This window comes from Paroedura picta, chromosome 11 (genome assembly GCF_049243985.1).
Source record: "Paroedura picta isolate Pp20150507F chromosome 11, Ppicta_v3.0, whole genome shotgun sequence".
NCBI lineage: Eukaryota > Metazoa > Chordata > Lepidosauria > Squamata > Gekkonidae > Paroedura > Paroedura picta.
Genome location: NC_135379.1, coordinates 43,152,913 through 43,169,184, shown reverse-complemented (window position 1 = coordinate 43,169,184; position 16,272 = coordinate 43,152,913). Strand labels below are relative to the sequence as shown.

The following is a 16,272-nucleotide window of genomic DNA, read 5'->3' as shown; positions in this document are numbered from 1 at the left end:
GTTATTGTATCCCTAGCATTCTCTGCTCCACATGATGACTGATACCCTGAAAATCTTGTTGGTCTCTAATAGGCATGCTTGTTTCCAGATGGGACCTGGGAATCACCCACAATTACAATTTATCAAACTACAGAAATCAGTTCCCCTGGAGAAAATGAATTCTCTGGAAGGTGAACTCTATGGCATTGTACTATACGGAGGTCCCTGACCTCTACAGGCTGCATGCCCAACTCTCCAGGAGTTCACCAGCCTGGATCTGGCTACTCATATCCCCTCACCAATGGCTGGGGGAACCTGGTAACCCTAGTTTCTAAGGTGCTACTGGATTCAAATCCAGTTCTTTTACAGCAAACCTACATTGAAACTATCTTCTTGGGGTCAGTGTCCGAATCAATCCTCAAACCTGGAGGCAACACATCCAGGAGATATGTGTGCCCATAAAATCATGCAATATATGCAGCTTCCGATCAATGTTGCGACAGCTCCAGATCTTCAGGACAGATCTAGATATTCCAGACTCTGTTTCTGGAGATCTGGAGCATGGAATTAAGAATGGCCTTCTTGGGAGAGTTTCAGACATCTACAATTCATAGTTACAGGGATGTGATGAAATAAATCCATCAGCAGAACCATAAAGGGTAGAGGTTTGGGAGAAGAAAAATGTTGGAGACACCATAAGATGCTACAGAAGGGGAATATGGTTGATTGATGGAGATTGGCTGAAGAGGAGAAGAAAAGAAATGAAACCAAACATCAGCAGTTTTGTCCCTCTCCCACTTAGAGCAACACCAGAATAAAAGTCATGAGGTGCCATGAGAAGTGAGCGAAGAGACAACTTCTCTGACGAGTTTTGCTGAGGACAGAAGGAGCCACAAATAGCGACCTAGGAGAGTTCAACGGTGTGGTTTTTAAAAAAATGTATGTCCTTAATTGTGGAACATTCTTGTTTTGCTTTTTACACACCGTAGTTATTTTCAGTGATGCTCAGTTTGAGCCTAGATGATCGAGTACCTTTTCGGACACTTTAGGATAACGGCTTGGTACACCCGGCTCGTACATTTTATGCGATGGTTATCATCATACACAAATGGACTTTAAAAAGATTAACTGTCAATTCTCATATTTGAAGCCACTCTTCAGATTACCCAGATGTCAGTGGACTACAATTCCCATGAGCCCCTGCCAGCATGTGCCATGGACATCTGGAGAGCCACAGTTTGGCCACCCCTGCCTTATAGATTTGTGGAAACTTTCCTTTTGGCCAACCAACTTAGGGGTTTAAAGGCCAAAGAGATCACCAAAACTGGAATTTCTAACTTTCCCAAAACTCACAGAATTCCTGTCATTCACAGAGGTCTTATAGAGCACAAGGTTGGTTGCTTTTGAAAATAGACCAAAATGGTGGTATGTCTAACGCAACCGAATACGTTCCCATCGATTTTCCTTTTAGCAATGTCCCTGCACTAGCTCCTTGGCTAACCACAGCTTCTAGCACTGCTGCCTCTTCTAGGCAAGCATTATCCCAGGATGAGTTATCAAAGTCTGACTAGCCTATGCTGATTTTCACCCTGTCCCTGTCTTGCCAAAGGGTGATAGCCTCATCTTCCAAAGCTTTTCTCTGCTGCTTTTCTCTGCCCGAAGGAGGCTCAAAGCAGCTTACAATCATCTTCCCTTTCCTCTCCCCACAACAGACACCCTGTGGGGTGGGTGAGGCTGAGAGTGCCCTGATATCACTGCTCGGTCAGAACAGCTTTCTCAGTGCTGTGGTGAGCCCAAGGTCACCCAGCTGGCTGCATGTGGGGGAGTGCAGAATCGAACCCGGCTCACCAGATTAGATGTCTGCACTCCTAACCACTGCACCAAACTGTAGAGTGGAGCAGGGGAAAATGAGCTAAGACACACCCTTACCAGCAACTGCCCAGAGCAGTTTTTAAGAGGTGATCTTTCAAGCTCTTCTGAATTTGTAACTATTGATTTTTCTTTTTAGTTGTTCTCTCTTCAGATTCATTTGTCTTCGAAAACAAAAACCCTTCTGGAGACTGGCTGTGCCGACACAAATGCCATCAAACAACTTAAGCGGCATCTGTTAGGAAGCATATGAGCATTATGCCCCATTAATTTATCACCCCAGTTATGAGCAGGCGTTAAACAAATATTTGGCTGCTTTTAGGCCTTTGAGGCAACCCCAGCGGTGCAAAGCTGTTGGAAAGAAAGGAGACTGAAGTGCATTTTGGGGTGTTGTGAGGGCTCCCTGGGGGTTACATGGCCTTTCCCAGAAGTTTGGATGGCCACTGATATCACCGGATGCCACTGGTGGACTTCAAGCAGTGGCTGGACCGGTACTTATGCTGGATGCTTTAGGCTGGTCCTGCATTCAGCAGAAGGTTGGGCTGGATGACCTGTATGACCCCTTCCAACTCTCTATGATTCTATGGAGCCCACTTCCCCTGTTGCTCTGCAGGCCTAGGTCTGTTCTGCACACATAGGATAATGCACTTTCAATGTGCTTTGGCAGCTGGAACAGGAAAATCTAGGCCTAGTCTGCACGCAAGAGATAATGCACTTTTGAAGTAGATTTTCATCTAGCCGTGAAAGGACATTGAAAGTACATTATCTATTGTATGCAGACTAGGCCCTACTTCTAAAGTGCATTGAAAGTGCATTATCTATTGTGTGCAGAATAGGCCCTATGGAAACTGTGAAGGGTCAATGGATTGATTGGTTGGCTTACTTCTGCACCCAGTTCTCTGAAGGGGCATGTCATCACTTCCGGGATGGCTCGAGGCCTGATGAAAGGTTGGAAAACACTGATATAAATACATGTAATTATGAATTACATTTAAAAGACTCAGTGAGATAAGCCAGGTATAAATATTAATTCAAGGAATATATATGAACTCTCCAATCCATTAACCCTCTGAATAATACTAAAGATAATGCAATGATTATTCTAATCAGACATGGCAAACCTCACTGCAACAGTTGTACATAGAATACAGAGGGCAAAAAATTATCACAAACTTTTCCAGTCCAGAACAGTATGAATAATATCCATCATTCATTACAGTTATCTGAATTTTGCCAGTGGTTCCTTATGAATCTCTGAGAAATATGTCCATTTTTGATAAGTAGAAGTGCTTTGAAATGGTCCCCATGATCCAACAGATTCTCATCACTGGAGCTTCCGCTGTTCACCAAAAGCCATCAGCACTCGTTCAGTGGAGAGCACCTCTGGGAGCGTCATGCAGGCACCTCAATGGAACCACGAATGGTTGAGATCCATCTCCCAGGGGGTGCAAAATGATGAGTGTTGTTGAACAAGGCTGAGAGTGATCCGAAAACTAGCTCTTGGGCCAGCAAACCATCGCAAAAGACAGGATTTCCATGACGGAAGACAGAAGCAGTCTAATCCAAAAAGGTCCTTGCAAACGTTAGGATTGGGTATTTTTGGCTGGCATTGTTATTTTAAGAGGAATTGTGGATTGTGCTGAAAGTCCTTTGAAACCAAACCAGTTTCGGGGGGGGGGGAGCATTAATGAGACCACAAGCAGCAACCCTCCAGTGGCCATCCGATGGGATGTTCCGAGGCTCAACCATTGACACCTCCTGTGTCGCCTAAGATCATCACTATTTTGTGCCCTAATTCAGGGGTAGTCAACCTGTGGTCCTCCAGATGTCCATGGACTACAATTCCCATGAGCCCCTGCCAGCATTTGCAGGTTGACTACCCTTGCCCTAATAGAACTTCAGAGAGGGTTGGGTAGGGGAATACCTGGAGATCTGGGGGGCAGGATGGAGACTGAAGCTGGTGAAGTCTGTGGAGGGGAGGGGCCTCAGCATGGTATATTGCCATAGAGCCCACCTTCCAAAGCAGCCATCCCCTCCCCCGCCCCGGTCACCTGGAGATCTATTGTCATGTTAGCTGTACAGGCCGCACCTGGAAGTTGCCATCTCTGACTCCAATGCTATTGGGAGGCTAAGCTGGGTTGGCCCTGCTGATCTCACCTTCTCCTTGGAGAAATGCCACAAATGAGATGGATGATAAACAACTTGAGTGTAGCAAAGCCATTGAGTAGATGCTCTAAAATGCGTTATTAAAAGGAAGGGGGAGGGGGGAATCAATCAAAGCTGATGAACGCCCAGCTCAGGACAGCCCAAATATTTGCACCCCCCCCCAAAAAAAACCTTGCCCAATTCAGGCTAATTAATCCATCATCAATACCCCCAATTTCATGGGGAAATGAAGCGAATTGGCCTCATCGATTTCAATGATTACATTTCAACTACGTCAGCAGGAGACCAATTTATTTCCCGAAAAACTCCAGGTAGGTATTGCTGGACTTTCTTTCCCTTCCCCCCCCCTCCCAAAAAAACACACAACAACAACAAGCAAATAACAACCACGGAGTAATGTTAGTGGTTCCTATCTGCAATAATCTAATGCTGACAGAGAGTAGTATTTTATTTAGTAATTAACAGCGTAAAGGGGAGAGAAGCTGTCATGTCGGTTCTTAAGCTGGGGAATGTGATGAAAGATGATATCTCCCATCTCATCCTTTCCACTTGTTTAGGATTGTCAGGATGAGAAATGTCAGCATTATGAAAGCTCAGCTCTGCGCTTGATATGATAAAACCCTTCAAAAGCCAGTCTCTCTCCCTCCCCCCCACCTCTCTCTCTCTCTCTCTCTCTCCCCCTCCCTCCCTGCACTTCCTTCTCTCTTTTTTTATTTATCCTGTTTTGTTAGATGGCAGAAATATAATTCTTCTCTTTCTTCCCATTATCAGCCACCATTTTTGTTTTATTATATGTTTCACAACCCCTAATGTCCCCCTGAAAATTACCTTGTTAAATGACAGTGTTTCAAAGCCATGAATTCTTTCCCACCCCCCGCCACCCCATTCCCTCTGAGGTTTGAAACAGTCAACAGACTGTAAAGAATAAATAATAAAAAAGTATTGATTATTTTGATGACTGCGAGATTCAATTAAGTATTAATTTTGCCCTCCAGTGGACCTATCAAGGTATTCAAAAGGGAGAATTCGGCTTGGGCTAAACGCGCCCTGAGTGCCTCGGCCTTAAATAGGGAGAAACAGTGTTTACCTACAGTATTTGGAGAAGAGAGCATTGATGCACAGGGGCTAGTATTTAAGTGCTGTGCAAATTAGACCCTGGTGACAGTGACATTGTTTTTGGCGATATGAGTATTGACCAACGAAGTGCATTTGATGACAACTTAAACTATTTGTATTGATTAACATTTTCATAGATTATCATGTGTCATATCAAATGCACTTTTCAGACATGAATACATTTTTTTTTAAAAGCCCCATAGGCGACCATCGACCAATGTGCGGATGGCGCAGAGGGAACATGCTAACCAACCTACATGCTCGCTGGTCACCTGTTCTCTGCATGAGAACCACTTAGGCATGAACTTAGCAATAAATAGTTGGCAGAGAGTCCAACGAGGTCACTTGTTTCTTTTCGGCTCCCCCCCTCCCCCTCTCAGTTTCTCGCCGGCTTGGTGGCAAAGCAAATTCCAGACCCTCCCTGGAAGCCCTTCGCCAATTTCCTCCCTCCCCAGAAGATAAGATACCTTCGGACATCCAGGAAACAATTTTAAAACCCTGCGTATTTTGCTCCGATGCGCATTCATTACGGAAATATAATCTCCCCCAACACAAGAATGGTTGTGTAAGTATCCTCCTTTGCTGTTGTGGTCTTTTGTCAATGTGGATGTTTCATTTATCTGCTTTATAGGCTGGTTTGTTTGTTTGGTTAAGCGATGAGTTTATGGACTTTTAAGATCCTGGTAGCCCAAAGACAAAAAGAGCCAAAGGTTTCATTTTGTTTTCTTTTGGTGGGATGTGATGAGATTATATATATATAATATATATTATATATATCTAGCATTGTGGTGTGGCAGAGACACTTCCGAGCCGTCGTCTTTCCGATGCGATGCGTGTCATACAAGCGAAAATGCCCCCCCTACTGTCATTTTCAAGAGAGAGGTGCCAGGACCCCCAGCGTCTTTGGCAAAACGCCTATGCCGCTGGCCTGGCCCTTCCGTCCGTTCCCCCTTTCCCCCTACCTTGCCACATTGAAGCATGAGGCGGAACACATCTATGCACAAAGAAACACATCCCACGATTAAAACTGGGCCGGGACTGTGGGCTTGGACTGAAGCCCCCCCTGCCCCCCTCTCCCAAGCCCCCGGAATCTTTCACCTGCGAGTTGAGCTGGAACAGGGTGGGGAACTGGGGAGTAATGGAAAACTCATTGGCTCTGTAATAGCTCTTCACTTGACTGCAGCCGGCAATAACAGCGGGAGCAGCCACAGATAAGAGGAAGAGCGCCTATGTGCGGAGAGGGGTGGGTGGGTGGGGGGCGCGCGCGAGAGAGAGAGCGAGCGAGCGAGGGAGTGGGAGCCACAAGCCGCGCACCCAAGCTGCCACTTTTCCCCCCCTCTCTCGCCCCCCCCTCCCCTCCCCAGGATCCAATGATAGCCGGACAAGTCAGGAAGCCCTCGCTGGCGCTGGCGCTGCCGCGGCGGACTGAAATGACGGCGGAGTTGCGAGGGGAGGACCAGGCAGCCGCTTCAGACGACGAGCCGGGGGAGTCCCTGCTGGCGCCCGCCGACGCCGATGACCGCGACGAGGGCCCCGGCAAGCTCTTCGGTGAGTGCGCGGCGGGCGCGGGGCTTGGGCAAGCGGAGGCAACGGCACGGACGGGACGGCAAGGCAAGGCAGGGCAGCCCGGCGCTCCGACGGTCGAAAAGTTTGCGCTCGACGCCGATTGCAACCCGCGCAAGGCGCACGCTCTGCGCATCGCGCCCGTCGGGCAGCCTGGGCATGGCTCCTCCAGACGGCTCTCTTGGGCCCGGACGGGGAGGGGAGTGGGGCGGAGGGGGTGCTGTTTGGGTGCCCCACATGGTCCGGCAGGGTCTCCTCCTCTTCCCGCGCGTCGTTTACTTCTGTCCCCGTGAGCCGGAGGTTGATGTTTTGGCTCCGTTTGGTTGGAAAGGTTTCCTGGCGCTTGTTCGACGGCAAACTTTGTCTCGGACAAAGATCGGTTCCAGCTTGGGCTCCCGGCTCTTTCCGACCCGCGGGGGCTGCTGCCTTTTCTCCGTGCGGACTTCACGCGGGTCGCGATGATTGCTCTTCGCAGGGGCATCAGTGCTGCTTCACGGTGTTCGGGGAACCTGCCCCTCGGGCGGCGAGAATTATTGGCCGCGTGATTTAAAAAATAATCTTTTTTTTGGGGGGGGGGGGGGAGGAAATTAAAAGACAGCTGGCTGCTGTGCGTTCGACTGTTCCCGTTGGGAAGAAAACCTCCTCCCCAGAATAAGAGGCCAGGTTCTAAAACGCTGTCCAGAGTAAACAGCGGGATTATTAATGCTAATAGAACTAATAAAACATGTAGCCTGGCCGGAATATTGGTTTCAGAGCCAAGATGAAAATCAGACGTCTGCCATTCAAACCTGTCCAACAACTCAAGACACCCTAATCTCGAATCAGAAACGGGAGCGGTGTTTTTTTTTCTTTTTTTGGGGGGGGGGGAGTGCTTGAGTGATGGATGTTGATATCCCTCCATACCGAAGCTGCTCTGGGTAGTCCAATGTGACATTTGGTTTCTACAGCAATAGCTCCAGAAAGAGTCCCTTTTCAGGATTTCCGCATCCAACTTTGCGAGAAGAACGTTAGGAAGCAGGTATTTTGCATTTTACACCCCGGTGGAAATGGCTTATTTGGAAGAAGAATAAGCCAATATTGGATTTCCCCCAGCCCCCTCGGTAAGGCTGCCCAGATAAGATCAGATGTCTGTATTTCAGCTGCAGCTGGAAGCTGCAAAATGATTTTTTCTCTTTTTCTGCAAAAGGGCTATGCAATATTGATCAAAGGAAGCGTCCTGTCGTTTTTAGAGAGACAGGTAGATGCGCGCGCAAAAAATAATGTAATTATATAACACAGCCAAGCAGATCATTACATCTGAATGATGCAATGCCTGTTATAGGTGGTCATTTCCATTTTGAGTCAAAGTTGGGAGTGATAGCTGTCTGGAAGAGGAAGAGAGAGAGAGAGAGAGAGAGAGAGAGAGAGAAAATAAAAACAAGAAAGCATTTTCCATTCCACCTAAGATTGCATGGCTGCTATCTGACTGAATCCATTTCATACAGGGAATGAATGGTGACTCCTTCAGAAACGATGAAACTGGTATTTCAAACAAAGCAGCTCAACGAGGGAAAGTTCATGTGTTTTGAAAGCAAGAGATTCATAAAAACGACGTGGCTCTTTTGAAAGTTGGAACAGTCAACACATTTCACTTCCAAATCTATTCCTGTATCCAACTTACGGCAAAACTGGTGGGGACTCTGAGGCAGTTACTCACTCTGTGTCACTGCAGGTTTCAGTCCCAGTGCATTTTACAATGCTGAATAAAGTGTCCCTATTGATCCTGTATGAATTCCTTTTCACAGTAGGAAACTTCAGTTCTGTTTAAGTGTTGTTAGATTAAAAAAAAAATAGAGGAACTTCAGTATTGCAAACAGAATCAAATTGCAGCAGGGCAAACCAGAGGGGGAAAATTATATACAAGGGAAATCACTCTAAATTACATATTTGTATGCTGATGAAGGGGTGAATAAGATCATGATTCCAATTAATGTTAAATGGCACTTGTTTCAATGGCTGGGACTTAAAAGGGCTAAACTCTGGCCAGCTTGGGCCCATGGCTTTGCATGTATCTGATGAATCTGAGTGAGCCATTTAAACAGGGTATTCTTCAGAACACTTTAATGAGGAGCAGACCCATGGATTTCAATGGCAGCACTCTGGATAAAGCCTGCCCCCGTGTATCAGAGTAGGCTCTTAAGGTACGGATCTAGGTTGTATTCAGACTATATAGATCTGGAAGTCCAGCCTTTAGGAATCTAGAAGAGAAATGTATTATTGGTGAGAAGAAGCCAAGAGAAGTGCATCTGAGACAGATGGGAGAGGGGAAGACACAATCCAGAGGACAGCTGTCCTTTGGAAAGTGATTTGGTGTGTTTAGATAAGCATCCTTCAGAATTAGAAATCTTCTCCTTTCCAAGTTACCGTTCCCTTCTATATCAGCAGTTGCAAATTACTTGGGGTCTAATTCTGTAGCTAACACAGCTCTAAGTTTCTTTTCATTAGTTTGTGAAATGCTGTTTTTATTATTGTGTAGCATCGTGAATCTTTGCTAAATCTCTTGTTCCTGAAGACTAGGAGATGGAAAAATAGCTGAGGCCCTCAGCTTCTCCAGGAAAAAAAAAACCTTGTGTTGAGGTGTTTTGTTATCCAACAGTAATAGTATTAGATGGTTTTGTGTGTTAATATCTGATAGGACTCTTTTCTAGCAGGTGGCTCTTTTCTAGCAGGAATGGCTCTAGTTTTGGGTGGCAAAGATTCAGGATTCAGATTGATAGGACCTTCTTCACATCTTTTTGTGGTTTGTAAAGGTAATACAGCGAATGTCCAACTTCCCTCCAAAAGGTTTAGTTGGCTATCAGTGCAGGCACATTAAAGTCAACAGATTTTCAGACTTCAAGAATCCCCGTCTGAGTTTATTTGGCTTTCAAAGAACTGTAAAGAACTATGCTGTGGTGCTCTAACAAACTCAAAGTGGCTTTTGTGCCTTGAATTAGTCCATCAGTTTTTGCATGAGTGTGTTTTGCTATGTTCTAAGAGTTCTCTTCCACCTCCCTCCCTACTTTCCCCACCTTTAGGGCCTTTCAAAAATAATGATGCTTTAATTCTTATGTTTGCCAGCTTGCTTACTTTTAAATTTCTTCTATCCATAAACCTTAACATTTTCAAACATGGAAAAAAATACAATTCACAAAGATGGTCGTGTTCTATGTTCCATTTGTGAATGTGAAACTCTAGATAAAGGAGTGTTAGCTTCTCTAAACTCTTACACTGAAAGACAAGTTTTGTTTAACATGCTTCGTTATAAGACCTAACTTTCATTAATGGGGCGGAAAGCCAGATTTCATTAAGAAGCATAGGGTCACAGAATTCCATATAGCACGATGTGATCTTGTCAACACTGTAGGGAAAAAAAGTTTCCTTGTTTGAGTTAGAATCAAAATATTAGGAGCTGTGTAAAAACTTTGCTAAGTAGCTGGACTTCTAGCTTTCTGTTGCTTAGAGACGTACAGTTTAGTTCTATGCAATCACTGTAAAACTTTTATTGTGGTTGTTCAAATCTAAGCCTGTTGATTTTGATGGGCATAGACCATCCCTGTTTTGTAAAAAAGTAGGGAAAAGAAAACACTTGTTAGTAACTCATGTATCAGGTTGTGTCCATTTCTACAATTCCCTCTCAGGACTTGGGAGAGCCCCCCCCCCCCAAATTGCCAATGCTCTGTACTGGTGAGTACGACCACGGAAAAATCCTGGGGCTTAAACAGGGGTAGCCCTATACTGTGAGTAATTGAGTGTGCATCATACAGCCGGTTGTTCCAATCCAGGACATAATTACAGGACATGGACCTTATAAGAAATAATCACTGTAAGGTTAAGCATCATGAAATTTGACCCTGCAAATACAATCCCTTGCACAATATTGTAGCTACATATTGTTTGATAATAACAGCAGTTTGATAATGTGGTGATTAATGATTGAAACTGTATGTATAAGTTCCTTAACTGCATCCTTGTTGTAGCCCCCCAGACTTAAGTAAAAAGGCATCCACTCTGGTTAAGTCTGCTTAAATCAAAGGGGTTAGACTGGAGTAACTCTTTACAATGTTGATTGTTGCAGCGTAGGCAGTGGCTCGTATATACATACGCAGAGCTATGCTGCATGTTCCTCTGAAATTTTTCAAAGTCTTGCAGCAAAGCAAAGTGGTAGCAGGATTGTGGCAACAAAATTTCCCTGATGTCATCAATTCCTTTGGGAGTCCTGCCTTACTTCCTGTTCCCAGAAGCCTTAGAGGCTGTTGACTATTATTGACATCCTAATGATGATGGCAGTTGCAGTCATAAGGTGGGGATTGTGTCTGTCATCACCGTGACCGTTTATGCACTGGAGGTTTCATGCCAGGCTACAGGCTGGAGTTTGAGTCAGGGAGGTTGCCCCTCCTCTTCCTGCACCCACACGGGGGAACATTTGGCCCGGTGTGCCTCATCTGCCCCTGATTTGTGCTCCTGCATGGGAGCTGAAGCAGTGAAGTTCCCAGTGCGTAAGTGGTCAGTGAGAGCAAAAGGCTGTCGAATCCCCTGGTGCCTGCCCTGACAACTTACCACAACATAGCGTTGAGCAGGGCCTTTATAGCATGGTCAACATATCCCATCTGACGCCCTGCCCCCGCTCTCTGAGGAAGCTCTTGCTCCCAAGCACAGCGTAAAGAGAGAACAAAATTCAAACGACACAAATAAATATTTTTGATGTTTTTAAACCTTTTAAGAATGGCAGCGGCCTGTGCCACTCAAGCTTTACGTTCCTGATTCGAGCCGTGCATCAGCATACGGAAACCCAAATCAGAAGCTTAAGCACACATATAGGAGCTAATTGCATAATTTATGGGGGTGCCCCTGCAGTCAGTCTTCAGCAGTTAAAATAAAAAAAATATGTATGTATTGAGTTATTTCATTGATACCCCTCCTTTCCCCCGCACAGAGACCCAAAATGTCTCCTCCATTTTATTGGCCCCTCCAGTCAAAATGCTTTCTAAAAAGTCCTGATGTTGATGCAGAGGAGTCAGGTGTATAGAAAACAAAAGTTCACCTGTCTCTTCCACTTGAGGTGCAAACCAACTGCGGCTGAAACCAGTGGAGTCGATGACCCTAGTTTCATATTGTCGCTTACCGAAGGTAACGTACTACAAACAAACAATACATGAATCATGTAAAATCCAAGTTGGCGAGCCTTGTTACAAATCTGTCTGATCTGAAGAGTGCACACATATGAAATGAAATGTAACATCCCCCCAGTTTCTGTAAATTAAAAGACTGTTTCTTCCTCGCTACTATTGGATTTTATCCAATTAGATATTTTGCTCCCCCCTCCCAGGGAAACAAATGTATGTTGGATCAGTACGTCGGATCGTGTTGTAGGAGACTTATGGGTGAGGCCACTCATATTAGCCCTGAATCAAATCAAATTTATTCCTCCATGACAAAAGCAAAGAGCGAACAATTTGCTTGAAGTTGAACACCAATAGCCTTATGTATATTTCTGGAGAAAGAAACAAGCAGGTTACAAGGGCTTTCAGGTCAGCGATGAGTTCCAATCAAGAAGAATAAATAAATGCCTAGTTTCAAAAGACAATTGCACCGGTTGATAAATGGATTTCAGCTGCCATAAACTTATTTTTATTGTTTATGCATTGGTTTTGCCCTGACCTGGAGAGCCCAGGCTAGCCTGATCTCATCATCTATCAGAAGCTAAGTGATTCAGCCGTGGTCAGTATTTGAATGGGAGGCCACCAAGGAAGTTCGGGGCATTGCACAGAGTTAGGCAATGGCAAACCATCTCTGAAGTCTTTTGCCTTGAAATGGCATGGGCTTGCCTTAAGCTGGCTATGGCTTCACGGGAATAACAAAACAAAAGCAGCAATAGGAGTCTGGCAGTACACAACTATGTAACACCAAGAAATTTGCTAGTGCCACTGGGGCATGCTGCTGTCTTTAGTACTGCCGTGTATACTGATTGTATGTGCTTCCTTTCTGACTATGGAGTGGGGTGAAAGTCTGAAGGACAAAGCATATCCGATTTCTCTCCTAGAAATCACTCTGAAACATCCAGCATTTCTGTTTTCCTTTTAAATCATCTAATTTAGAATGATTGGCATCTATTATACGAGAATCATTTTCACATGCAGAATCAGGAAAACAAATTGCCTTTCTCTCTTTGATGTTGTGGTCTGGTCATGCTGGGCTACTTTGAGAGAGAAAGAACTTCCATTCACAGTTGCTACTTTGTACCCTGGAGTCATAGTTATTTATATATTTTCTTCATTTCTCTCCAACCTTTCTTGTTAGGACTCAAGGCGGATTATAAGAAGTATAAACTAATTCTGAACAGATTCTATGACTTGGTGTATAATGTATGTTGATAAGGGCTCCACTATTTGACTTTGGCGCGTGTACCCATTTAAATGTAAATTTTAGGCTTCTGTATTGAACTCTTGTTTTTCTGTTTCTAGAGTTTTGGAAGAGACAGGTGTGTGGGGGGATTAGAAACAGTATCTAAAAGATCCATTATAAGTATTGATAAAGGACTCAAAAGAATATGTTATCTAGAGAGTATTCTGTTTTCTTCCTTCAACTATAACCATATCTGTTGTGATTAAAGTGGAAGATTTAATAAGTCAACTCCTGTGGACATATATTTAACTAGCTTAGTGTCTCTGCAAGTTGTGTGCTTTGAGTTGGATACTGCAGCCTTAAAATAGCTGTTTAAAAGAGCTATGCCATAACTTTTCAAAACCTCTAAGTGCAAGAATATTTAGTTTGTGAGAAATAATAGGTTGGACCCAGCCAGTTTTTTCAAACACTCACACATCATCCCCCTCTCTGCTATAGGTGCTGTGATTTTCATCACGGCCTTTCTTTGGTGGTCAAAAATAACTAGTTCTCTCTTTTCTTTTTCACCAACAAAAAATCTGATTGGCTTAAACCACTGTATCAATTATATATCGAAGAACTTCAGAAAACAAGTAGGTAGTCATAGAATCATAGAATAACAGAGCTGGAAGGGACCTCCTGGGTCATCTAGTCCAACCCCCCACACTATGCTGGGCACTCACAACCCCCTCAGCTCATCCACTGTAACCTGCCACCCCCTTGAACCTTTACAGAATCAGCCTCTCCGTCAGATGGCTATCCAGCCTCTGTTTAAAAATCTCCAAAGATGGAGAACCCACCACCTCCCGAGGAAGCCTGTTCCACTGAGAAATTGCTCTGTCAGGAACTTCTTCCGGATGTTTAGATGGAATTGCTTTTGAATTAATTTCATCCCATTGGTTCTGGTCCATCCCTCCAGGGCATTTTCTATATGGCAGCCTTTTAAATACTTGAAGATGATCATCATATCCCCTCTCAGTCCTGAGGAGAGGAGTCGTTTTGTCCTTCTTTAACATCAGGGGAACCTTTGTTGTGAAGATGAAAAAGAAGTTGCTCCTGTAAACATGATCCTTCAGAGGTTAGGCATATAGCGTCATTGTATGGCTGCCAGACTCCCAACTATGGGGTGTGCCCTCCCACTGCCAGCCATCCTTGATCTCCAACACCCGAAGCAGTGGCAGTAGAATTTTTTTTAAGTGGGCATGGCTACATCACTTCCAAGGGAAACCAGATGTGACAAAGGGTAGCCCTATAAATCAACCACACTTTGTACTGGAGCTACAATTCTATATTAAAATATTATGGCAAAATAATCTATAGTTGCTCTGCTTTTGCTGCCATCAGCTACAGCAGTCTTAATTATAATAAGTTGTTGTTGTTATTGTTGTTATTATTATTATTATATTTCGATTTATTTCCTGCCTCTTCCGGAAGGCTCGAGGCGGGTGACAATGATCTTAACCCCATTAAAACCCCCATTAAAATATTAATACCAACATGGCGGCAAAGAGCAAATACCCCATCCCTCCCCATACTAATATCAGAGATAATGGAGGAGTGCAATGTAGTTGTTGAATTTATTGTGTATAGCTATAGGCTGTAACAACATGAAATATATAGAAGTATAAAAGAAATACAAAATTATATACAATATAAAATACAAAATTATAACAAAAATACTGGAGAAATAAATTTTTGTAATAAAACAGGGTCAGTTAGGCCAACAAGGAACCCTTGATTTAGTGAAGCTGATCTACCTGCTATGTATTTGTTTCCAAAACTTTTGCTTGCTTGACTTTGACTCCTCACTCCTTTATACGCAGCGAGCTGGGTGACTGTGATAGTGCTGTTCTCACAGAGCAGTCCTGTCAGGGCTCTCTCACCTCCATCTCCCTCACAGGGTATCTGTTGTGGAGAGAGGAAGGGGAGGTGAATATAAGCCGCTTTGAGACTCCTTCAGGTAGAGAAAAGCAGCATCTAAGAACCAACTCTTCTTCATTAATATCAGCACTCTCACAGCCTCACCTCCCTCACAGGGTATGTGTTGTGGGGAGAGGAAGGGAAGGTGAATGTAAGCCACTTTGTGACTCCTTCAGGTAGAGAAAAGCGGCATATGAGAACTAACCTTCTTCAGTAATATCAGGGCTCTCTCAGCCTCACCTCCCTCACAGGGTGTCTGTTGTAGTGAGAGGAAAGGGAAGGCGATTGTGAGCCGCTTGGAGATTCCTTTGGGTAGCAAATGGGGTGTCAAAACCAACCCATCTTCATTGGCCCAGGATCTAAGATACGCTCATCTTCTGCTAACAAATCTATCCATCCTTTTGTCTTTTGCAAATCGAGTCTAAAACTCTTGCCTTAAAAGCAAGCCCCTCTGATTTAGATAGTTTCTGATGAGATAGTGAGATGGAGAGTGTAAAATCCCAGAGCCCATTTTTTGTTGGGAACTAGCTGATCCGAACCCCATTACACCTTTGTGGAAACTGTTACTGTAGCCGCTGGTGTCTTTCAGAGCTGTGTTTAAGACACTGGTAATTATTTAATGACTAGAAGTCATTTGGGAAATGTAGGTAAGATGAAACCCATACTTTCTTAAATTCCTTTCAAAATACATTTCCAAAAGATGAAGGGTGCTTTGATTCTTGAAAACTTGTAGCCTGAAAAATTTGTTAGTCCCAAAGGTGCTACTGGACTCTGAATCTAACTGTTCTATTACAGACCAACATAGTTACACTCTGAAACCATTTGAGCCATCATTCCTTCCCAAGCCTCCTAGAGTTAATCGCTGAGTGTTTTATCCCTCCAAGAAGAGTCTATTCTTCATCTATTGAGGCATATTCCTGCCAAAGTTAAACATTTTTAACTTCCACTGAATTTGAAGACTGAAGCGACGTATTTTTTTTGCTTAGGAAAAAAAATCACCCCTGGAGATTTGTTTCTATAAAAACACAATTTAAATACCTGCTGTTTCCAAAGGAGAATGTTTCTTAGCAGTCAGTAAACAGATACTTTGTGAGGAAACCGGTGCTTGCTTTGATTAAGGCTCTTGCCAGTTTACCTTTTGAGATTAATAATACATCAGATGTCTGTATGTTAAAAAGGAGATGAATGTGAAGGAAGAAAAGAGAGACGTTAGATATATGCATTAATTTTTTGTGATTCTAGTATTAAGCTTGTTTT

General features: G+C 44.1%; 1 protein-coding gene across 2 annotated transcripts in view; it reads left to right on the top strand.

Moving 5' to 3' along the window:
• POU6F2 (POU class 6 homeobox 2) overlaps positions 1-16,272 on the top strand; it is a 336,328-nt gene that overhangs the window by 39,411 nt on the left and 280,645 nt on the right. For both annotated transcript variants that reach the window (XM_077303990.1, XM_077303991.1), the window contains 2 exons: positions 5,511-5,695; positions 6,495-6,678. In XM_077303990.1, coding sequence (XP_077160105.1) covers positions 6,501-6,678 — 178 coding nt within the window. In that variant the 5' untranslated portion in view covers positions 5,511-5,695; positions 6,495-6,500. The remainder of the gene's footprint in view (positions 1-5,510; positions 5,696-6,494; positions 6,679-16,272) is intronic.